Raw genomic sequence first — 24,457 nt, forward strand, 5'->3', positions numbered from 1 at the left:
GATCACTGATGTGGTTCAAACAGCGACCGTGTCAATGTGAATTCAACCCCTGCCCCCAGCACACCCGTAAGGATTAATTCCCCTTTGAGAGAACTTCGGTTCCCTCTCTCTGGCCCCGCTGCCAGCGTATTGTTCCAGCCAGAGTTATGATGATGATTTACGAGCTACAAGAGACTGCTGAAAAGTGGACTGACTCAGACTTTCCATTGTAATTTACTTTTCAATTATTGTTCCTTTTTTGGGGGGGTTTAGAGGATGTGTGTGCAAGAGAGTGAACCAAAGTGGATAAAAAGTGGGAGGGGAGTCTTGCACACAACAATGGCAACAAACCAGAAATAAAGTCCAGTATTGTTTGAGAGCATTAGGTGGTTTTATTTTATTACACAACAGTACATCAAAGCAATTTGTCAATTAGAAAATTTAACTGAATGTTGGTCATAAAGAATAAAATATTGACATCACTTGTGATCAGCACATGTCGTGTTTAATGTCTGATGTCCCAATGATTCATTTATAAACCACTAATCAGGAAAATAATTGTTGCAGCCTTTGCAACTGAACTGTAAAAGGTTAACCTGTACGTCTTAACCTTCTGGCTTTTATTTCACAGGTCAGTCAACACCCATTTCTTGATGGACACGTCCTTTGTTTTCTTCAGGGCACACCAACCCTTCTGATTGGATGTCACTTTTTCATGTCACTTTTTCTGACTGTGTGTGTGTGTGTGAGAGAGAGAGAGAGATTATGGGTGGCAGGGTCAGGACCATGCTTGTCAACACATCTCAGCAATTAGCTTTGACCTGAAGGTGTTTCATAGCACGCAGGCAACAGTTCACTCAGCACAACAGAACCAACATGAAGTCCTGAGGGAGCAACTGTCAGTCATAGCCTGTGCCCTCTGATGTTTACAATCCAGAATATTCACTTGTAGTGATTAGACAATGGAAATGCATACTAAAACTGATGTATAGCTTGTTTACTTCTCAGTCATGTTAGGATTTTTTCATAGGGTTAGGGTTAAAGGTCTATAGCAAGGGAGAAAAAACAAAATAAAGGAAAAACTGGAAGTAAAAGTAATGACAAGCAAGCGAGGTTACACCTGATAACCAATATGGTCTGTAAACATTAGACATTACATTACTTATTTAAACTTGCAGTTTGACACAACTAATGTTGCTAATATGTAAATAAGCATGTGATATGTCACTTGTGACAAGGAGAAGTCTTAAACACTCAATTCATCGTGTTTCTAGTGATTTTTAGTAAATTAAGGTGTGAATTAAAACCGATCAAGAACTTGTGAGTGAACTAGAATAATAGCTAATGGATTTTTACTTGAGAGATGTATTTTCGTGATTTGATTATGTAAAAATGACACAAAAGAAAAAGTCTGTTAGCCAGGAAACACTGGATTTATATCTTAAACACTTCGCGATCCACAATCCAGCCTCTGCTCAGAGTTCCTGGCTGAGGCCAGAGTAGCAACTGTTGACCTCTGCTCATAATCTTATTTCTTAAACCTTCATGCTACCCCTATCCCAATGTTTGGTGTATGCAATATAATCTGACACATGATGCCTTTGCATGTAATCCACAGAGTGTGCATTATGCGTGCCTGCAGAACAAAGAATCATTGTTTTCCATTAGCATACATGAGTATTGTGTAGAAAATAAAATTACTTACGTACTTTTTTGCATCGCAAAAGTAAAATTTGCAAAAATCTCCATGTTAAACTGTAATGTCTGCAACCTTAGGACTTACGTTGGACTTGGGAATGTTTCCGTTAACAATCCCATCTACGATCCTGCTTTTATTATAATAGTGATCATCACTGATCATATTTAGCTTTCAGTGATATCAGATCTGCTAAAGATTTGTGTGCCTGACCACATTTATAGTGCTCACTGCAGCCGAATTGATTTCCATGTAATAACAACCACATGGGCTGTAAAAGCACATTGGGTTGGGGGTTCTTCTTCTGTGGTGTCCTCAGGGAGCAGGGGGAGGGGGGTGTTGCTGACTCAGCTGTTCTGGCTGAACTGAGCTTTAATGAGGGAAGAGTGGAGGACTCTCTGACAGTCACACGCAGGAAGTTTTATATAGACGTAGACACACACACACACACACACACACACACACACACACACACACACACACACACACACACACACACTCACTCTCTTCTGCATCATCTGTTTTACTTCCACTCGTTGTTACTCCTATTCCCGTCTTCTCATTTCTTTCTAATCTTCGTCCTCTCATTCACACATTCTCCCTACATCTCTGGCACCCACGTGCACACACGCACTCCCTCCACAACACTTCCTCCTGCCCTTTGCCCTTTATTACCCCCTTTACTGCGTGTACACATTAGCCCCGGGCTGACGCAAGCTGTGCACATTTATGTAAAGGGCCTGATGGGGGAAAAATAAGCCTTGAGGTCTGTAAATGTCTATTTGTGTGCGTGTGCCCTCGAGAGCCTGTTCCTCTCACCAGGGAGCCTGTCCAGTGTGCTATTAAACTCCACAGCTCTCAGGCTAAATGTGGCTGAAATGAAGGTTTAATGTGCTGGAAAACTGGTAGTTGGATTTGAATTGTGTGTGTGTGTGTCTTTTAATGGATCATGTGGGTGTCTCTGTGATTCTAAATGTAATTGCGTGTGCAAATGCTTCTCTTCCAGTGTGGTCAATGTGGCCATATTTGCATGTACGTGTGTGAGTGTGTCTTTCAGTGTGTGTATATGTTGGACTAGTGTGTTTTTTTTTTTTTTTAGATTTAAGACTTTGATTTTTTTTCCCTTTATGTGAGAGTGGGACAGTGTTACCTTAATGGGCTCAAACTCTTAATAGATCCTGTTTGCATTTACTTTTCAACTTCTGAAATGCTTTTTAGAATAATTTTCAGTAACGTACAATAGGATGTGTGTGTGAAAGACACTTTAACAAATAAAGATATACAACATGGTAAAAAGGCACTTCAAAGCAGGGCTGGCTATCAGGTAGTCTTCTGAATCTGTAAAACTATTCTTATGAGTCAATAGGTAATAGCCATGTGCTTAGCATCAGGGAGTGGACCAATTGCAGCAATGTAAGCGCACGAATTCCAGCATCCAAATTGTCTTAATTTATTGGTTCAGTCATAGATCACAAATCTGTGAGTGAGAGTTTCCCATCCTGGTGTCCTCACAACATTGCTAACAGGTATCCGCTTTAAAGGTTATTGTAGCTGCTATTTGAGTTAAGATGGCGAAACAACAATATTTGCATTTCTCAGTACAATGAAATCGACACATAGTGTATATACAAATCAAAGTTAGAGGGACGAGTGCATGTCCTGTTTCTGGTTCAGCATGAGCAAGAAAGGAAAAGAAACCTAAACATCTCCTTATTGTTTAAATGTTTAAAAAAAGGAAAATATAAATGTTTCGCAACACTGCATAAAGGTCTTGCAATGCTCTGGTAACGTTTTCACAGTTGTAAACTTGTTTTTTTTTTTTAATCTGTGTTGGATGCTCTACTGTGGTGAATTATGACTGTGACTGAGAAAACCCCATACAGTGCATTCTCAGAGCACTCCAGGGATTTAGTATTGCACCGCCATAAAGTTAGAGGACTCGCAAGACAGAGATAAGAAAAAAAAATCAAAGCAGCAGAGGTATCCCTACCTTTAATCCTAGCTTAACTCTAGCAAGGGTTGATTTCCAAAAACACTGAATACTACGATTCCTATAATGCAACGAATAGCATCTGTTCATTAGATGGTCCCTACTTGGTAAATGCTGATATCCTTTAAACTCCAACTCCAGTAACACATGCTTTAGTCGTCTCCAACCCTAAGCCACGATTACTCTAATGACATCATTAGGGTGATTTTCTCACATTTGGCAAAATGTGTGATCTCTGTGTGCCGCATGCTTTCATTTACGTGCAGTGATTAGATTTTGCTTTGCCGATGCTGTGTAGCCGTTCTTGTTCACATTGGCCCCTGCCAACCAAAAACATTATTTTCAGGAATAGGTAGGCTGCTGTCAAATGCAAGTTTGAATTCCTTCTTCTTATAGATGTGGAGCTGGTTACAATTAAGAACCGATGCTCAATACTAATAAAAAAATCTAAGAAAGATTAATCTGCTAAACATTCTGTGCTTTTCAAAGGAGACTTCAAAAAGATCATTACAGTGTCTACATTACAATCTGTATTTCTCTCTCTCTGTCTGTTTTTGGTCAGCTGCTTCTTGCCACGGGGTGTTTGGTCAAGTTTTCTTTAAAGTTCAAGAGTTCTTTCTTTGGTCAGGATCATGTAAATAAACCCAGATGAACTGCAATGATAGCTTGACGATGTTTGAGCTGTTTAACATCCCTGTTTATTTCTAACGCGTGTGCGATATTCTGGGTCAGGAGGTAGTCCTTCGAGGAGGGACGCTATCACAGTCATGACTCTACATCATATCTCTCGGCCAGGGACACTTGGATCACATTCTTTGAATTGGCAAACGCTGAATGGATTTTTCATTTTCTCCTCGGCTAACTGAAGCCAGCTGAACACACGCTGGCCTGGTGGCAGTCACAGAGGGACAGCGTGAATCTCATCTTTAATCTAATAAAGGGGCTCAGTAAAGGCTGGAATTAATCAGATCTGTAAAGGAAGAAGAGGTTTGAAGGGTAAATGTGGGGGGAAAATGTGGAGCAATTTTGAATGGGGAGAGGATATGATTAGACATATTATATCTCTGTGGTCACACATAAAATAGAGTTTGGACTTTATGTGTGGCCCTCATGGATTTAAGCAGGAGAGGACCACCGTGTGTTACATATGCCAGGTCAATTTCCTGTAATTTTTCTGTATCCAGGTTCTTAATCGTTAATTATGATTTACTGAAGCAATTTTGATTGTTGAGCAAATTATAGTTCTGATTCACGACCTCACAACTGATTGGGCCGAGTTGGTTTCAGGCTGGATCAGTTGTTGTAAACGGGCAGGAGATAAGATATTAATAATAAATCTCAGTGGAAATGTTGGAAACATGTTTGAGTTTTGCGACTGAAATTGGGACACCAATGACTTTCTTATTCAAAACACTGGAAGAAAATGGCGAGTAAACCCTTGTTGGTTGTAGGAGGTTTTGATAATCATAATGTCTGACATGATGCCAGATTCGTTATATCATCATCGTTAGCTGCCAGGTACAGGTTCATTTGACTATAATCAGTGGTTGCCCCAGCTAACGTTTGACTGAGTTGTTGGTATTAGATTATGTGTAAAATGAAGTTCCTTTTTTTACAGCCACAGATACAAGGGGAATAAACAACTAATTTACATGTTGAAAATATTCTTTTTCCACTTTATCATTTGTTCTTGAAAACACTTGTCTAGGAGTGAGCAGCTTAAGATTGGCATATACTGTAGGACTTGAGCCCGTTTCTGATCCGATTTACAAGCCGATTTACAAGCTGCATGACTCATTTTTAGAGCCGGGCCCCGTCTGCCTAGGCACTTAGTCCATATACACCTCTTTTTTTTTAAATTTAATTTGTTTTAGAAGTTTCGGCACACAGAACAGCACAGATGATGAAAGTTTCTGCTTTGGTAGCATCTTCTTACCTGCTTCATAGCTTTCAAATGAATCTTTATTTACTTAAATCATACACAAATTAGGACTTGATTTATTTATTAACATGTTTATTTTGTTGAGGAAAAGAGACAAAAGCTTTTATTTAATTTTACTCATGCATATTTGTTCACAAAGATTTTATCATAATTGTTTTGAATGTTCTACCTCAGATTTGTGAAGTGATCCACTGTTTGGCTTCAAGAGTTGACCATGAAGAAGAGTTTAAACCACAATTAACCATCAGGTTTCTTCAACTTTCACTCAGGAGCAAAAATCAGCCTTTAAACTCGAAAGAAATAACGATTTGATACTTATCGTGATAATTATCGTTATCGAAAGATATTAAACTTTTTTTTACAGTATGAACACTGTACGTGCATTAAAGGCTTATTACCACACATGCTGCAAAAGCAAAACTTTTCCCTACAAACCGGATCCACCTTCTGTTCCTTTCCTTTTTTTTTAAAATCTATTCTTTATTTAAGGATAAAAAATTTCTTAGATTCATACAGTATGTCTTTGTTTTTGTCCCTTTCTTTCTCTTTTTAATTGTAATTTATCTCATAATTCAAGATTATCCTTGTGCATGGTTTCATGGTCATGGTCATCATTATTTGGGTTTCAAGCTTTTTTCGGCAAATAGAAAAAAAACCCTTTTCATAAATGTAATTCACTTTTCAGTAATTTTTTTGTACTTTTTCCGCCAGTTCCACATCTTTCTGAGATCTTGACTTTTCATTATAGTCATTTGATGCAATATAAAGCCAACATGTTTCTCAAATCCAACATCTTCTGATCCCTCCTCCAGTTGATAGCAGTGTACGACGAACAGGAGCCCCATCATGGAGGCGATGGTACCAGTGCCAGCTCCACAGGGACTCAGAGCCCCGACCTGTTTGCTGCAGACCTCAGTGCTAGCAGTGGAGCCTCGGCCTTCCATCCCTACCAGGTCGCCAGTGAGATCGAGGTCACGCCTTCCGCCCTGCGCACCAGTAAGTCCCAACACTGAAAGGGGGGAAAAAATGGGAATCAGGCATACATGTGGCTGTACTGAAGACCATTGGGTGATCTGTAGAAGTATGCATTATTTGAAGAGAAGGACCATATCTAAAGATGCGATCAGGAACTAAAACATTCACTCAGCAGGTGATTAATATTTGAGTCAATTCCTCTTATATTCCTCTGAAATTACAAATCTGTCGTCCTCATTACTGTCAAATATCAACAACTGCTGCAGTACACAGCAAACCCAGCAAATTACCTTATCACAGCACCGCGGTACCTTAGCCCTGTCCATAAATTCTGTTAATTGGACAGGGGGTCCTTTTTTCAGGCACAGATAGCCGGTTGATCCCCGGCCAAAGTGGCTAATTGGTTCTATTTGATGCCTCCTAAATCAAATGTGACGCTGAGCCCGTCCACCTCTGCAGTTTTGCTGGCCAAGTCGCTTTTTCTACTGTAATTACTGTGAGTTCGGATGGGAAACTGACTCTTGGAGGTAATTTGTCAATTTGGATCAAGCGAAACCTTTTGCGCTCAATCACAAGCTGAAACAAACAAGCATACACACACAGAGAGACAAACACATACTTTCTCTTCCTTCTCAGGTAGTTCTCTTTTTCTTTTACCGCATTCTTCCTATGTCCCTGCAGGTCTGTATTTATGTAACTACTATATATATATATATATATATATATATATACACACACTTTCCTGCTGTAAGTCTCCTTATCAATAATAGTGCAGTGCCCATTCACAGGGGCCGATGTGGATGCTCTTTTTAGACATATGACATAGGTTTCCCCTACAGCATTATAACACTTGGCAAAGATACTGCTTGATATTCAGCATTTCTTTAAAACTTCATAAACACATTTGTTTTAAAACGTATCTAAGTGGTTCCCAAAGCCCAAGATGACGTCCTCAAATATCTTTTTTTTTGTCCACAACCCAAACATTTTCACTATTCGCATTTAATTTTTTACTTATTTCCTCAAAAAATAACTCCCAATCGATTAACCAAATTGCTGGTTAATTTAATAGTTGAAATCTAATCGAATAATCGACTAACTGTTGCAGCTCCACCCTTGTGTCCGCAGCAACACACCCGCCACGTGTGAGGTCGATTGGATGAACGGTTGTCAACATAATGAAATACAAGCACACAAACACTTTTTTACTTTTAGGAAAGAGCATTCTTCATCCATCCATCATCAACCGCATATCCTGCGTACAGGGTCGTGGGGGGCTGGAGCCAATCCCAGCTGACATCGGGCGAAAGGCGGGGTACAGCCTGGACAGGTCGTCAGTCCATCGCAGGGGCCACACATAGACAAAACAAACAGTCACACTCACACCTAAGGACAATTTAGGGTCACCAATCAACGTAGTCAGCATGTCTTTGGACGGTAGGAGGAAGCCGGAGCACCCGGAGAGAACCCACGCAGATGAGGGGAGAACATGCAGACTCCACACAGAAAGGCCAGGACGACCATAATTCGAACCCACGACCTTCTTGCTGTGAGGCGACAGTGCTAACCGCTGCAACATCGCCGCCGCCGAAAGAGCATTCTTACTCCTTAGAAATACTGACCCTGCCTTTTTATTTCCCCTTACACACGCTCCAGTGAACAAGTTAAAAATAATCTACTTTTTAATTTTATTAGCACTCAAATACACCACTGGTTGCAGTATGGCTTATCCACTAATGACCTGTGAGCTGGCACTGATTGACACAGCAACCAAAATCTCTCCCCTCTCTCACACACACACACACACACACACACACACACACACACACACACACACACACACACACACACACACACACACACACACACACACACACACAGAATGTGAAGGAGGTCACTCCCCTGCTAATTGGATTTCTGGATGAGATGCTGAATGTGAATTTGCAGTAAGAAATGGAACTCTCGGGCATAATCACACCTGCCAGTTGTGTCCAATTTAACCGTTTCCATAATACATTCTAACCTTGTTTAATTGACGACACTGAATCTCATCAGCTGACTTCTATTGGATTTTTAAGAGAAATGTCTGTCGTGGAAGAGAAGGAATTTGATTACATTTTTTTTCACGAGCGTCTAATTAGAAAAGCTTTCAATTACTGATTTATGTTGGACAAGATGAGTGGCGCTGGACTCTGTGGGTCTTTGCCAGTTTTCTTGTTCGGCCCACAAAATCAAAAGAAAAGTGATTAAGCTTATTAGACAGAGACCTCTTTTGAAATTCACAAATTGATTGATGTTACTTTCTTGGCTTTGTTAAACTCTTGCAGACATGGAAATGCTGATGAAAGGACAATGCCACTGTTGTGAATATGTGAGGTTTTCAAATGCCAATTTGAAAAGTTAATTTCCAAAATGCTTTAAATATTCTGGGAATAAAGTAATACTTGAAGTTCATAATCTCTCTAAAATGTAGTAAGACAGTCCCTGATATTCTTTGTTGTTACTTTTCACAGTTCATATTTGCAGGCTAAAACTCTTCATTTTATTTGGAAGGATGTTGTCAGTGAACTATCCTGTTGTTTTAAATGTTCAAAATGTTGAAGTACATTTGCATTTGTTTGGAGAATAAAAAAAGAAGCTAGAAACATTTTACAGAGAGCAAAAGAATGAAAAGTCAAAAGGCATTGTTTCGTTTCTTGATTGTCTTGTTTAATTTAATGACAGACTGATGCATTTGGTGTTTAAAATTAACACAGTTCTCTGCAGTACTAACGACAGATGCAAAGAAAATCCATTAAGGACAACAACATCAAATTGTGCTTACTGTTTCTCACTACTGACTGATTCTAATTGTGTTTTGAGCATGTAGTGTGTTGGAAATCATATAAATGAGGTATATTCAAGTCAGTATGGTTAGTAAGATTGCTTAATTTTTGAGTGTGCTCTAAATGGACAATCTCCAACAATGCATGCACAACTGAAATAGACTGGACAAAAGTGGAACATTTTAAACCAAATTGTAGAGAACTTTGGGAAACAAAAAACAAAATCTAAAATTGTTGTTTTACTGACCGCAAAGTAATCAAAAGCACATGGCGGGGTGTTCTGATACACAGATAAAGTGGATTATTTCAAATATCAGAACAACTTAGAGTAATTATCATGCCATGGGAAACATAGGAAAACAATTTAGGCCATGTTCAAATCATGGACTCTTTCTTTCAAAGTTTAAAAGTTCAAAGTTATTTTCACAAAGTCAGCTTAAAGGGGTACTCCTTTAATACAGTACTTTCATAAAGTTGGGGGACCCACAAGAGAGAGTTTGAAAAAAAAAAAATCGTAAGGAAAAAAAACTGCGGCCAGGGTGTCCTGACCATAAGACCATAGTAAGGGTCAAGAACATTTGCTCCCATATTTCCCACAATGCAACTCAGCTGCATCTTGTTACACTGTCTGGAAAGTGCCCATCTCTTATAAACGCCAACACTTTCAGTTTGTAATGCAGGCTTTCTGTTAAGTTCGCAGCGTTTAAGTCCAAGCTAAGACAACTGGGGTGACACCAGTATGACGTCATTAGAGGGGGGAACATGAGAGACTTGACAAAATCCCTTCAGAGTAAGAGGCTCAGGAGAAGGCTACTAACCATGATGAATAAACTGATGTGTAAAATTGGTGGACATTTAAGTGATCCCACAGCTCAGGGCTGTTTAGGTCCCACGCCCTGGGTGACCCAACAACACTAGTCAAGTACATGAGTCTACATATGCGCACACACACACACACGCAGCCAGATTGTCAGCACATACTGAAGCTGTTGGCTCAAATATTTCCAAACACATGTCCACAGGTTTTCCTTCACACAAAATACAAACTCATCACTAACAGACATTCTTGCACAATAGTTCATAAACACACGCACACAGGGCCCCTTCAGTTTGCAAAAATGCACAGAGCTAAACAAACAAATTAAGTATTCAGAGACACGCATACTGACCTACAACCTCCTCGGTTTATCAGAGAGTACACACACATGCAGATGGACGTACTTTATCTTGACATGCACTTGTCTTGTCTCACAATACACACTTCAAATGACCGTCGACTCAGACTCCTCTCTTTGGACAGATTACAGTATTTCCTGTATGAACACACACCACCATCCAAAACAGAGTTTTAGCAGTGGAACGTCCGGGAAAGGGAACATGGGAATGTGACACTTGGCGTTGTCATCTGAAGACGACGCTCCGGCTTTTTAAACACTTTTAGTTTTTCGTTTACACTCCATCTCTCTTGTGTGGTCCGCTCGGTACATTTCTGCCAGTCAAATCTGCCTGTGGGATTTTGGAGAGGTCTGAAAGTGGGAGATTTTGAATGCCATAACATTGTATCTTGTGTTACAAGCGTTGCCCTTGTTGGAGGTGTTATTTGGACCTTGGACCTTGGCCCACTTCCCACTCACTGTAACTTTTAAACAGAGTGAAGAGTTTTAATGGAAGGCATCCACTTACACTGGTGTTTCTCAATAGGCTCTTCCCCATATTGTTGTTCCTACACAGTGTCTGCTGCATTGTGTTATGAGGCAATACACTGACCGTAAAGTAGAAACTAGATGGCTGCCTCATTAAACTTTTAGTGATAAATCAGATTATTGCACAATGTGATGACAATGGAATCTCAGTGATTAATTGCCTTTATTAGCCAACAATGTTTATAGCACAAAAGTTCTTCCAGCCTATTTACATCAATCATCCCCTGTTTCGAGTCTTATCAACTACAGCAAGGGGTATGCTTTTTTTAATGTGTTTTATTTTTTTTATTTTTTTTTTTTTTACATATATTGCCAATGAGCCGCTTTCCTAAAAACAAGTTAAAATTGCATTATTTCCTCCCATATGGAAAAGCAGCCACATTTCTGTCTGTATCCAACCAAGTTAAAATATTCCTCTAACGCCCTTGCTGTCCTTCCTGTCTCCCAGATATGCCCCTCCACGTCCGACGCAGCAGCGACCCTGCCCTGCTGACCATCAATGGGCCGTTTAGTGGCGGCGAGTCAAGGGGCCAAGAGGAAGAGCCGCCATCAAGGAAGAACCCAACTCGCTGGTCCACCACTGCTGGCTTCCTGAAAGTCCGCCACTCCTCTGGCACCAACAGCCTCGAGAGGAAGGTGGGTGGCTGGTTGCAAACAAAGGGCTAATTCAAAATGATTTTGAGGGAGGAAACTTGAACATTTCAGCAAATGATCCTTTCTTCACTAACACATAAAACTCTTAAAGCGAGTCCCAAGCAGCCTTACCCCGTTTACTGGTGCTTACTGGTGCCTGGTGTGGGAACACATTTTGACAAACAAATGCAGGTTTCCATTAAACACCTGGTTTAGTTTTTTGGATGTATAAAACCTCTTAAACCCCGCGGAGTCGCCCGCTTTAGCTGCTTCTAAGCTGCTTAGATCGTTAATCCAAATATTAATGTTTAAACTTCTGATCAATATGTCAGGATGGACATTGTTAGATTCTCCACAATTCAATAGTTCATTTGAATTCTCATCCTGCTCTGTGGTGTTGTTGTTGTTGTTTTCGTCCCGTTGCTGCCTATGAAATAAAAGCTAGATCAAATGAATGACTACTAAGTAATATTCATACTGTTGGAAATAAATAAACTGTTTCATTAGTAGCCTATTTCAGTTTTGTGCGAAAGGAATTAAAGGCATGTCCCATATGGACACCTTTCCCAAATATATGCAGGGTCAATTGAGTGAATTTGAACTTTACCTTCATAACAACTTTACTTGTAGCGGGTAATTGGCAACTTGTGACTGTCTATTTGTAGGTGACAGCCTATATTCCCAATGCTTTTTAAAATTAATTTCAGAACCAGTTGATTAAAGTAGTAAATACATTATACATGTATTAATCAAAAAGAAAATAAGTATTTACTAAAGGGAAAATAAGCATAAATTAAACCAAATTCAGAATAGTTTAATTGGAAAATGTGGAAAGAGTGTCAATCCTGGGAAAAAGTTAGACATGACAATATTGGTATTCATTATAAAACCTTTGATTCCGTATCATTGCAGGGTAAAGGTATGGACACGTACCGCAGCCTACCACGAGATGCAGGGACATGGGCCAATCAGAGAGAGTTTCAGAGAGAGACTGCCCGTTCATCACTCAGCGCCAATCACCCCATGGTGGACCGCTGGCTGGAGAGACAGGAACAGGTAGGACCGTAGTTCACTAAGGGGTAGACAAATTGGACATCCTTCTTGCTGTGTGGAGGATGCTTTCATGTAGTGTCGTACACTACCACGAGGCCATTGTTTTTCTCCCTGTCTGGACATGGAGTGAACACTTTATACGTTCAACTATCTAGCGTTCAGAGATTTACAGCCGGCCTCACCTTCCACAGTCCATCAGCCCTAAGCTCTGTGAAATTCTGTCTGAGTGGCCAAGATCTAGTCCAGAGCCCGAACCAAGTTCTGTCACTCCCCTGGCCCTCAGAGAGGAGGTTAAAAAGTGAGGAATTTCCACCATAAATCCTCAATGACACATAAGTCATGGAAGGAGTAATAACATTATGTAAACACGGTAAAAAACATAAGCCGCATACAGTACATATGGTCCTGTTTAAGTCGATATATAAAACATTGCCAGGGTTGGAGCTCTGATCCTACTGAGGTCATGCACGGCATATGATAACGTATCATGACCCACAAGGAACGTTCAGTTCATATTTGCAGAGGTTGTATCACAAAACAGATGTGATTTCTTTCATAATATTACTTACTGCATTAAATAAAAATGGAGCACTGTTGTGTAAATTGGCGTGCGCGCACAATCACTGACCGATTACTGTCTTATCTTTTTATGGGCTGTTGGTTTTGTTTGTCTAACATCTGTTGTGGTAAGATATCTGCATTACACTCTAGGTTTAATATAGGGGGATTTTGTAAGTGTTATATTGAGATAATGATCTGAACACATACAAGTTGATATAGTTATAATTTGCTGTAGGGGCACCCAGTGTGTAGTATACAATATAAATCCAAACGGTACAAAAAAGAAAGGTTTAGGCTTTTAAATCTTCATCTTTTATTAGAATTATTTGAGACTTCGTTCAAACGGTGACACCGGTAAGTAGGACACTCACCAGTTGGCCAGGTGAATAACTGAATAACTGATTTAATTTATATCGTTCCATTTCCAGTATTTATTTATTTATTTTTTGCCTTTCTTCTCCCACAAGCAAAAAACAATGGGCTAATTTTATTTTTATATTTATTTTACAATGCCGGTTGCTTTTTTGTTTGTCAACAGCGATATATTTTATTTTCATTCAAGCTCATGTTGAAACGGATTCATTGAACTCGCTGAACAATTGTGTGAAAATGGTTAGCAATGTGTTTTATGTGTTTGTCTCTTTGGAGTACAAATACAGATTACTTGTTAGATATCTTGTCTAATGCAGGTGCAGAATGTACATACATGTTGGTGGCCAGTTGACTTTTGGCTGTAGTCTAGTAACAATCTAGCAACAGCAACTTTTAAAATACCTTTTCAAACATGCACAGCATACTTATATTTTAATTCATCATCTTAAGCCCTTAGTGACTCTAGTGCCGTTTAACTCAAACTTGTTGTTGTTTTTGTTATAGAAGTTTTAGTAAAACAGTTTCTTCCACTGAATGGTGAAGCGTACGAGTTATATCGAAGTGTGAAGCTGCACCGTTTGCCTCATCTGTCTTACACCTGGTTTAAGTGGTAGAGGTCACTGCAGGATGGTGTAGTTGGTATTAATGAAGGCCATCTGCTCTCCTCTACTCGCACCCACAGACGCACATACACGCTCACACACACACGTCCCCCACCATCAGCTAGTCTGCTGACAGTCCTCACAGTGAGACGTGTGTGTGTGTGTGTGTGTGTGTCTCCATCGTGTATTTACTGCTGCCTGTCTCAGTCTGATAGTGAGAGACAGATTGTCGACTGAGTGTCAAGGTGTGTATTTTTGCTGCACAATGCTGATGATACACAGGGCAACTTTTTGAGCAATGTTGCTGGTGGCAAGTCTGACTATGTTTTGAACGGATAGCTCTGGGTTGCTCTAAAAGTGTACCATTCGCTTAAGTGTACAGGTGGCGTGTTTGCATGCATGTGTGGCAGCTGGTCCTGGACGAGCTGAGCGAAATTAAAGGAAAAGATCATTTTTCCATTATTATTCTCATTTTCATTGAAAAACACATGGACATGATTTATGCTGTGATTTTTGAGAGCATTGGTACCAAAGAAAGATGTAAAAGTCTGTAGAATATGATATGTAGGCCAGGACCCCTGTGCAGCTAGACGGTATTTAATTTAAAATGGTGTTTTTAAAGACTTTTCTGCTACAGTATTGCACCTCCTGTGTGATTTGAATTCTGTGGGAGACCATATTGTGATTTTGATAAAATTTCGATTAGTTGTTCAGCCCTTGTGGCAGCACAGAAAATGGGCCTGTCAGATAGTCTAAATTTATGTTGCTTGATTGTATGTGATGTCAGATGTGTTCTTATGAATGACACGCACTAGTTTAAGGTCTCACAAGCTGTTGTTGTTGGTCAGTCTTGTGTATGGAATCTCTCTGCTTGCTGTCACTGTTTTATGTCACAATGATTTAAGCACCACTTAGCTGACTTCGTTCCAGGAGGGATGTTGCAACTCTGCCGAGAAAATATTCGCTTTTGTTCCAGACTTGATAATCAAACAAAAGAATAGATGAGAAACCCCAGACTTCAGAAAAATCTCTTTTGTTAGAAGCAATGTTCTTTCAGTATCCACTGTAGATTGTAGACAGTTGTTGTTTACTCTACTGTCTATGTTATTATTATTGTTGTGATGGTCAAATACCCCTACTTAACACTATATTTAATTTTGTTGTTGAATACAGAAACAGCCAAAGGAGACTTTTTTTTTCTGTATAGCAATAGACAGATGAGTGTGAAGTTGTACAGGTTCCGCAGCAGCTAAAACATCCTGACAACAAAGGTTACAGATAAAAAAGTAAAATAAAGGGGCAAATAAGAACAAAGCATCAAGTCAAATTTATAGTGTGTCCTGTTATCAGAATTGATTTGGGGCATTTCATGCATCTTTAATGACCCTACAGTTTGTGAATACTTTCCAGACCTCCTCTGCAGCTCATTACAGCACCAATAAGAATTCTGCTATGACACATTTCACCTAGAGAGCTTCCAGTAGTTTATTAAACCTTTGATAAGAGTGTAAAATGGTATGGGAATGAAAAATATTGTAGCAAGAATAGAATATGCAGTGATTTAATTAGAATAGAACAGCTTGGAATGATGAATTAAGCAATGCAATTTCCTCAAGTTAGTTTCATCTTATCTTCCTAAAATGAATAACAGAAGAGAATGAAATGAAGAGAAGAACAAGAATAGAGCGTCACATAATGAAGCATGCACTATTTTACTCCCGTGGAGAATTCGGCTTCTCTCATAACAAAATGTACAGAGCAGGGCATTGCTTTGCACAGAAGTGAGCCAGATTAAATCGCATTGTAATGAATGACACTATTCTCCATTCCCAAGTGGGTATTTGTGCGTGCCTGCAGCAGCACCGCGGGCTTCCTGACACACAGTGAAAATTGAACTGCAATAGTTTTGAGCTGCGCTCACAAGCCCCTAAACTCCCAGCCCCCTTTGGCAACAGGTAGGAGGTCGCCATGGCAACAGCGAGCTGTCAGTCGAGTGTATAATAATGAGTGCTGGTTGGAGGTGCTGAAGCTGCGTAGAAAGAGGTCTGCGCTGTGTGTGTGTGTGTGTGTGTGTGTGTGTGTGTGTATTTGTGTATTATATCCATGCATTGACAGCGTTTATGCATCTGTGTTGGTTTGATTATATGAGTCCATCCATTAATGTGTTTGTGGCACCATGAGTGTGTGTTCACATTTATGACTGTGGCTGTGTGTGTGTGTTTTGTGTGTCAGCTGTGAGCATGTGTCAAAAATGCAGGCAGCCACAGACTTGGTTGCAAATCAACCAATTAAGAAGAAAAGCCACAAGCTGCTGCAGTGCGAGTGTGGACAGGTGAACCGCACACACAGCACACACACAGCACACACACACAGGCACACAGCCTGTATCCCGTCTGGGTCAGTCTTCACCTCTGAGGGAGACATGTCATGGTGTGTGTGTGTGTGTGTGTGTGTGCTTGTATTTGTTATATGAATCATTTTCTGTTCAGTATTTCCTCTTTGTGTTCTTTTAGAGACACATGTGTGTTGTTTTGTGTGAGAATGAAATTTAACAGTACCCCCCTCAGGCTATGTATAAACGTGTTTTGTGTGTATGTGTTTGTTTCTGTCCAGTAAAAACCACCAGTTTGATGATTTTTGAACATTTTCAGATACACTACCATATTGAATACACCTTTATGGATAAAACTACATCTTTCTTTCTGATTCTTAGGCTAGAAAAATCCTTCAAAACCTCAAAATACATAGTAACAAGCAAGACTGCTTTTTGTACTTCATGAAAATTTGATAAGCTGGAGATACACGGTTTTCACAGGACCGCAGAGGGTTTGTGTCTGTATGTTCATATCACGCCTGGAGGTCTTCCCCTGAGGTCTAACAACACATCTAGTCCTGATACCTGGAGCTGGAGCCAGAAAGCATTAACTCAGAGAACCTGGATTCTCCTCTTACAGCATTACAAACACTCAGACTTACTGTCAAACTCAAGCACACATAACGAGGTATGTGTCCAAACGAAGATGAATATGCCTCTGCTCCTTGGATTAATGCTCTTTAAATTATAAATAACTTACTTTTATTTATACATATGTGAATACAAAAAAGGGAACAAAACCACACAATGAATCACAAACAACTGAATTCTGGTGTATATAGAAAAGTAATGCAGTGGTTTGTTAAAATAGAAGAACTGGGTGGTTGGTCTGAAAAACCATAGCTACCATGGTTGAGGAGACAAAAGAACAGCATGAACAGAAAGTCAATTTCATTTCAACTGAAAATTCAAAAGAACAAATGCCACAGCAGTGAACAGCCTGGTTGATTGACAATTGAAACTTTGCAAAACGGCAAGGCTAGCTGAGCAATAAAAATGTTTTACAAAAATAAGAAATGTATTTTAAGATAATGAATTTGAGTTGAGGGCATTTGCAGCGTTCAACCAGTGTTGCCTTGACTAGAACGACCCACAACTAACTTTAATGTGAGTAACATTTCCCTCCTAATTAGCACATTTCAAGTGCAGTTCTCATCAAACTGTGCGTCGTAAACATATGTGCTTTTGTGGCGCTGTTAATGATGATACGTTACTGGAGGTCAGATTTCACTGTGCTTTTTTACACCGCACAAACACTGGTAACATGTAGTTCACTGTTCACGGTGTGTGCATCACGGTCTTGGTTTGTGTCAGTGTGTGTTTGTGATGCTGCTGTGTGTGTCCTCAGTCATTAGACTGCTGAGGGACCGATTTATCTTTCATGGTGGGATGGAGGCTTCACACAACTCACTGGGGATGTTGTTACACAGATGTACTGAAGGCAGGTCAGCACACACGCACACACACATACACACACACACACACACAAAGAGCCACTCATGCTTTACGTACACACTTTAAAAACAACAGCTAATTTGATACAACATACATGTCACAGAGAAATATACAAACTTTTGCATGCATAACGCAGAGAGACAACCACACACATTTATTATACACTGTACACTGTAAACATATGCACCGAAAACAAATCTTCGTGACCACGTGAGCACACCCACATTCTCATCTTTCTCCAGTGCTTCGTAACTAACAAGCCTCCATGCTGTGTGTGTGTGTGTGTGTGTGTGTAGTGGAGAGTTGAGTCCCTCAGGTGCACCGTACAGCTTTAGCAGGATAAATCATGCAAACCTGAGCCGTGCACTCATAAATCACCTCAGACTCAGTGTGGAGAGTGTATGCATAATGTGCACTGAGACCTGCATGTTCAAGTTTTGTCGAGTATAAATGTCTGAGTGTGTGAATTGTATATATTTTTGTTTGTTTGTTTTTTTGTTGTATATGCAGGTGTGTACACATGCACGGGGTGTACACACTGTGATGGGGGTGGTGGTGTTTTAGTGTTTAATAAGACCGATGAAAGTGAACAGTTCACCTCTGTCAAAGCAGCAGGATCAGTGTGGACTCTGAACAACTGACCAGTAGGTGCTGCTGTGGAGCTTAGATCGAAAGGAGTGAGGCAGGTGTGTGTGTGTGTGTGTGTGTGTGTGTGTGAGTGATTGTGTGAGCGCATGTGTTTTGTCCTTCTGTTTCTGTACTCTGTGCGAGTATAGTGTGAATGGGTGTACAGATAAATACTGTAGGTGTGTTGTTGTGTTTCAAATGTGAGAACGGTTCAGTGTTAATCTTCCGTCACTTTGCTATTGTGAGCCTTTAGTCTGACGCCTTCTCTCTTTTCTTCCCACTTTTCCATCTGTATTATTTTCCTCTGAACCTTATTATTGTATCTCTCACAATATAACCCTTTTTGTATTACTCACTCCGCTCCTTCTCAGGTTTACGCATTCTGTAAATAATTGCTGTTACTCTTTTCTCTCTGTTTAACCTACTTCTTCTGCTCTCACCTTTCTGTCTGCATCTGATATCCACTTGTCAAACAAGTTTCTGTCACTCCTTTTAAGTAATGGTGGATATTTTCCCCAGTAACTAACTAACTAATTTAAGTAAGGACAATTTCAGTGAACATCACTAATAGGCAAAAAAAAGTGACACAGTACTTTGCTAACACTAAATCCTCAAAGGATTATGGTCACTTCTATGCAACAAGTAGGTGTTGAGACCTAAAATTGCACCGTGTTCAAATGCAGGGGGGTGCATTGGTGTCTGGCTTGTTGCTACAGGTAACGGTGAGAGTGGTTTTAAAGACTTATCAGATACCAGCATCTGCTCAGCTGTTTATAAAACTATAAGTTTTCTAGAGTTGTAAAATCCTATCATGCTGGATATAATTTTATCCTCCATCTCGATGATTTTTCATGGGGTAAAAACGATACAGTTCAGTTTACAAACCTACTGTATGTGTACGTTGTGTTCTTGGACTGCTCTTTAATGGTAAGGATACAGTATGTAAGACAAATGGAACAATAACATTTTTAGTCTGGTGGTAGTCCAGCTTATCTAAGGTTTTGTGTTTTATGATTTTATTCTTGTAGCCAAATAGGTGTTTTTCCACTGTGAGTCTGAAGATATTGATAAGGCCTGACAGTCTCTTAACCGCATGTAAATTAGAATGTTTCCATTCTGCATCCATCTCTGGATTTCTGTCTGAATTAGGCACATTCCTCTTTCAGTACATGTGGAACTTATTTGACAGTCACTGTTGATTGAATATATTCTTTACCTTTAAAAACCTCCGCTTCAAGCGAGTCCAGACACCTTTAGCAGTTCCAAGTAAACTTAGCATTCAGCCTTTCTCTATCCACACATCATAACTCATAAAAAGCTTTCCATTTCACTCGCTGTCTTTCCTTTCCTCTCCATTGTACTCCCTCTTCCTGTCTCTCCCTCTATTGATCCCCATTTTTCTCTCTTCTCGTCACCTCCTCACATCATCTCCTTTTATTTTTATTCTTCTCACCACCCCCCTCCCCTTCTGCTCCTCATCGCCTTTGATCTTTTGGTTTTAATATGACAGAGAGCTGTGGGAGCCCAGATCCCGTCCAGCTGGGAGGGACAGGGTGAGAGAGCAGGAATAGAGAGATGAAGGGAAGATGAAAGACAGCTCTCACCGTCTTGAGAGTTTGCAGTTTCCCTTAAGGGATCTCTTCTACGGGGTGCAACCTGCTATCAATACTTTGCACACAAGCACATAATTTGCTGTTCATCACCTGCTGCCAAAATCTAATTACACCTAAAATAGACCTGATCAGGTTGGACAGATGGTTGCTCATTCTCAAACTTAATCCACCTCTTGAGGTGCAGGAAAGGTTAGAAACACATTCAGCCTTGAATCAAAGGTAAGAATCTCTGTAAACCTGCTGCGCCGCACATGTTTATCATTAGCACAGAGAGAGTGAATAAGAGATAAGTGAAAGGAAACGAGAGTGGAGAAGAGTGCGTTTTGCAGAGGAGATTATCGGAGGTCTATGAAACGATCAAATACAGACAAGGAGGATGACAACAGCAGGTGTCAGCTGTTATCAGAGGAGAATCTGAGCGATCTGACAGAAGAGGGATAGAGCTGATTGTTGAGGCCTGGTGTGCACAGTACAATCCTGCAAATGGAATATATTCCTATGTCTGGAAGCTCAAATGTTTGATTTTCACAACACCTGAACCCCAACTTCCACCTTACCAGTACTGAAGTAATGCAAATCCTGATCAGGCCAGTGAGCAGATGGGATATCGTTAAAATACGGCCGTTGAGAAGTCAGCGCACTATTTAAGAATTAATCATATTTAATATTTGGTGTGTCTCCTACCTCTGTTTTAAGCTCCCAGGTCTACACATTACTAAAGAAAAATGAGAACGCCACTGCTTAGATTAAGGGCTTACAAAATGATAACTTAAAATAAATGCTTTCTTAGACCCAACTATAATGAGAAAATGTGACCGTAAATAATGATACTGTAGGTAAAATGTTTTATTAGCAGCGCGTTCAGCTTCTGAGTCATTGTTTTTGCTGTTAAATGTATTTGTGTTCTGCTGAAGGTGCAGCACACGCTGCTGCAACGCACTGCAGCAGGAAGTGTGGTAAAAAGTCAGAGGGAGAGGATACTGAGGGAGTCTGAGTTTCTGAGAGTTCTTGTTTATATAGAGACACACTCTTCTTCTCAGCTGCAGCCATTACAGTTGGAGTTGGTCACAATAATAGCCTTCAATCTGGCAACTCTGTGTGTGCGTGAGAGAGAGAGGGGGAGAGAGAGAGAGAGAGAGAGAGAGAGATGCTTGTCACCATTATCCATAGCTCCCTTCCTCTCAGAGGGTTAGTCTGGTTGGCTTTGCCTGTTATTAGCTCCATAGCAGCGGCTCCATTGGGACTGTCATCTCGGTAAACGGCGCATCACATAACAAGCTGTGTGACCGGCCAAAGTCCACCCTGCTCACCTCTGTGTTTAGGGCATATAGTGAACGCACCATGAGGTTTAGACCTACAGTAGCTCCCAAACAGCAGCTCCCAAACAGCTGATGAAACCACATGAAGAAAATTTTTTTTTCATGCTTCCCCTGTGCCTGAAAATTGTGTGTCTCTAGGTTTAGAAAATGTTGTCTTTGTCTTTGCGTTAGTCCATCAGCGTGGCAGCTAAATGGAGTACCACGTTGATCATAAATCACAATGAAGTAGTAAAATCTTTTATTTTCATTTTTAGATACAAAGAATCTGGAATTGCACAGTGTTGATTTGTGCTGCTCTATGTTGTGGTTGGTGTTGATACGCTCAATGAGCTGAAAAATTCCCACATGCCCTTAACAAGCGCGCTCTGCTCTGTCTACAGGTGGCTGTGTTGAAATATTTCTGCTTACCTTGCCAGAAATGTATCAACATGGTCAATGTTTTATGATTGTTATAAAAAGTCCAGAAAACTAGTATTCCTCCACATCCTCCCCCCTTTCACTTCCTTTTCAAGATATTTATTACAGAGTTACACAGGCTTGGAGAATCTCTGACGGAGAGCATAGAACACATCGTTCTGCCCCCCCCCCCCTTATGGGTTAGATGTGGTTTAAACACACACTTACGTTTTTGCAAACCTTCCTTCTCACTTGCTGCTCACTGTACTCCTTTACTGTATCCTACTCTCTTGCTCACTCACACACACACTCCCTTCACCTGTGTGATGTTTGACATTGTCAGGAGAGCCAAGTCAAGCTGATTCTGTCAGTGTGTGTTGGACTCAGGCCTACATCAACGTTGAGCCCAACTCTGGCTGATTGCTGTCTAAATAATCCATCCATACCACCGGAATGACAGCCTGTGAGGACCTCCGCAGGGTACAAGGAGGATATTATTATTGGAGAATTTCTGCCTCATAAAGGAATTACTTTGTATAGAAGCTTTGAAGTAGATTCACAAATATATAGCAGAATAAAATGAATATTAAAGATTAGGGGTGTGCCAAAAAATCAATACAGCAATATATCGTTATACATTTTTCAATGATACTGCATTTTATGTGCCTTTTATAAAGAAAAGTGTTTTTATAATAAATGTTCATTGTTGCTTTGTAGTTTTAATTTACAGACTGAAAAAGGTGTGCTGCAGAATTGTGCTGTTTGCTAACAGTTTGGATTTGCAGCAAATACATATAGAAAACTTTTTCACAGACATTTACGTTATACAGATACCGTGATGTATCATTTTAGGATTGTCTAGCAATATATATTGATTATCGCAGAATTGCTGTATCGTGATATTATAGTTATCCCGTATCGTATTGTGAGGTACCCTGCAATTTGCACCCCTATTAAAGATGTAGTTTGACGTTTTTTCCCCAGACAACTGAAATTTGCAACTGATGGAATTTGGACACTTGCACATATGGAATTTGATCTATCTGTTAAATGCATGCTTTGTTAAAGTGAATGAAACGGATGGAAGACTTATTTGCTTCTTTTTTCCTCTTACAACCAAAAACCAAACTATAAAATGTCAGGACATCCCTGAATCCTCTGAGGTTTTGAGTTGGGAGTTTTCAAAGCGTCATTTGTCATCCTTTGAACGAGCTTTGTCATGGCTTTCTGTTCCTCATCGCAATGTGTCTCTGTCCGTCTCGCTATCTGCCTCTCTGTCATTCTCTTTGAGTCAGTCTCTCTGTCTGTCTACCCTTCCTCTTTTTTCTCTAGTCTTTCATGTATCTGTCCCATCACTCACTTCACTTCACCTCCCCTGGCCTCTCAGGAGAAATGGTTTCTGACGCACTTCTCACTAATCTCTATTAATCTATCTGTAATAAATATCCAAAAGAATAAAGTCATAAGACACCCTGCTCTGCCTTTATTAGTGTGCTGACTCAACCGCAGCCCCACAAATAAAATTCGCACTTTCTGTAATTCCATTCTGAGTGACACTCGCAGGGGACATTTGCTCCTAAAATGTGAGTTTTGAAATTGCTTAGATTCCTGATGAGGGCCTCCATTGTCTATTATTTCAGAGAAAATTGCGGTGCGTATTTGTGGCGATATACCTCTACCAAGCCCATTTGCTTTGATTGAATTGCATCGCAGAAATTGCAGTCGAATTAAGTGGATGGCTACAGCAGCACCGTGGTAATTTAGGAAGCGCTTGAAGTCTCATTTTGTTCATGCTGTTATTGCCACTGCCTCTGGTAGTCCTGTGATGTACACAGATGCAGCGCTGTATATATACTGAATGTCTGCAGACAAGCTGTGGGAAAAGTTTCTGTGCACTAGATTATAGCATCTATACTTTATTCGGACGAGCATGACAAAAGGCAACGTATATTACATGGCCGGTCAAGTCCTTTTACACCAAAGTGGAAAGAAAATGTCTTTATGGACTAATTGGAACCCCAGGGCCTGGCATAAACTATAAAAAATGTCAACAGACCAGTCTACATACTGGCCATAATTTGAATATACTGTGTATATATAAGCACAAAACTGACGACATCATGCTAATGTCAAACAAAACAGTTCAGATAAACTTTCAAGAGGACAAAAAACAACATCAAATGTTAACGAATGATAAAAAAAAATGATACATAGAAAATATTTTTTTTTTTATTAAACAATTATTTTTTAAAGCGGGACAGCATAATCGACCAATGTCGTGCAATATTTAACAGATCTCACTGACTTGACAATAATGCTAAAAGAATGTCATGTCACATCAA

The 24,457-nt window shown here is 40.1% G+C and overlaps 1 protein-coding gene across 9 annotated transcripts in view; it reads left to right on the forward strand.

The window, feature by feature from the left end:
* Nucleotides 1-24,457, forward strand: part of pard3ab (par-3 family cell polarity regulator alpha, b) — a 235,541-nt gene that overhangs the window by 80,745 nt on the left and 130,339 nt on the right. For all 9 annotated transcript variants that reach the window (XM_038717307.1, XM_038717314.1, XM_038717309.1 and 6 more), the window contains exons 3-5: nt 6,420-6,603; nt 11,559-11,746; nt 12,656-12,799. In XM_038717307.1, coding sequence (XP_038573235.1) covers nt 6,420-6,603; nt 11,559-11,746; nt 12,656-12,799 — 516 coding nt within the window. The remainder of the gene's footprint in view (nt 1-6,419; nt 6,604-11,558; nt 11,747-12,655; nt 12,800-24,457) is intronic.

This window comes from Micropterus salmoides, unplaced genomic scaffold (genome assembly GCF_014851395.1).
Source record: "Micropterus salmoides isolate LMB-PRFRI ecotype aquatic unplaced genomic scaffold, ASM1485139v1 Ms_hic_scaffold_14, whole genome shotgun sequence".
NCBI classification, from domain to species: Eukaryota; Metazoa; Chordata; class Actinopteri; order Centrarchiformes; family Centrarchidae; genus Micropterus; species Micropterus salmoides.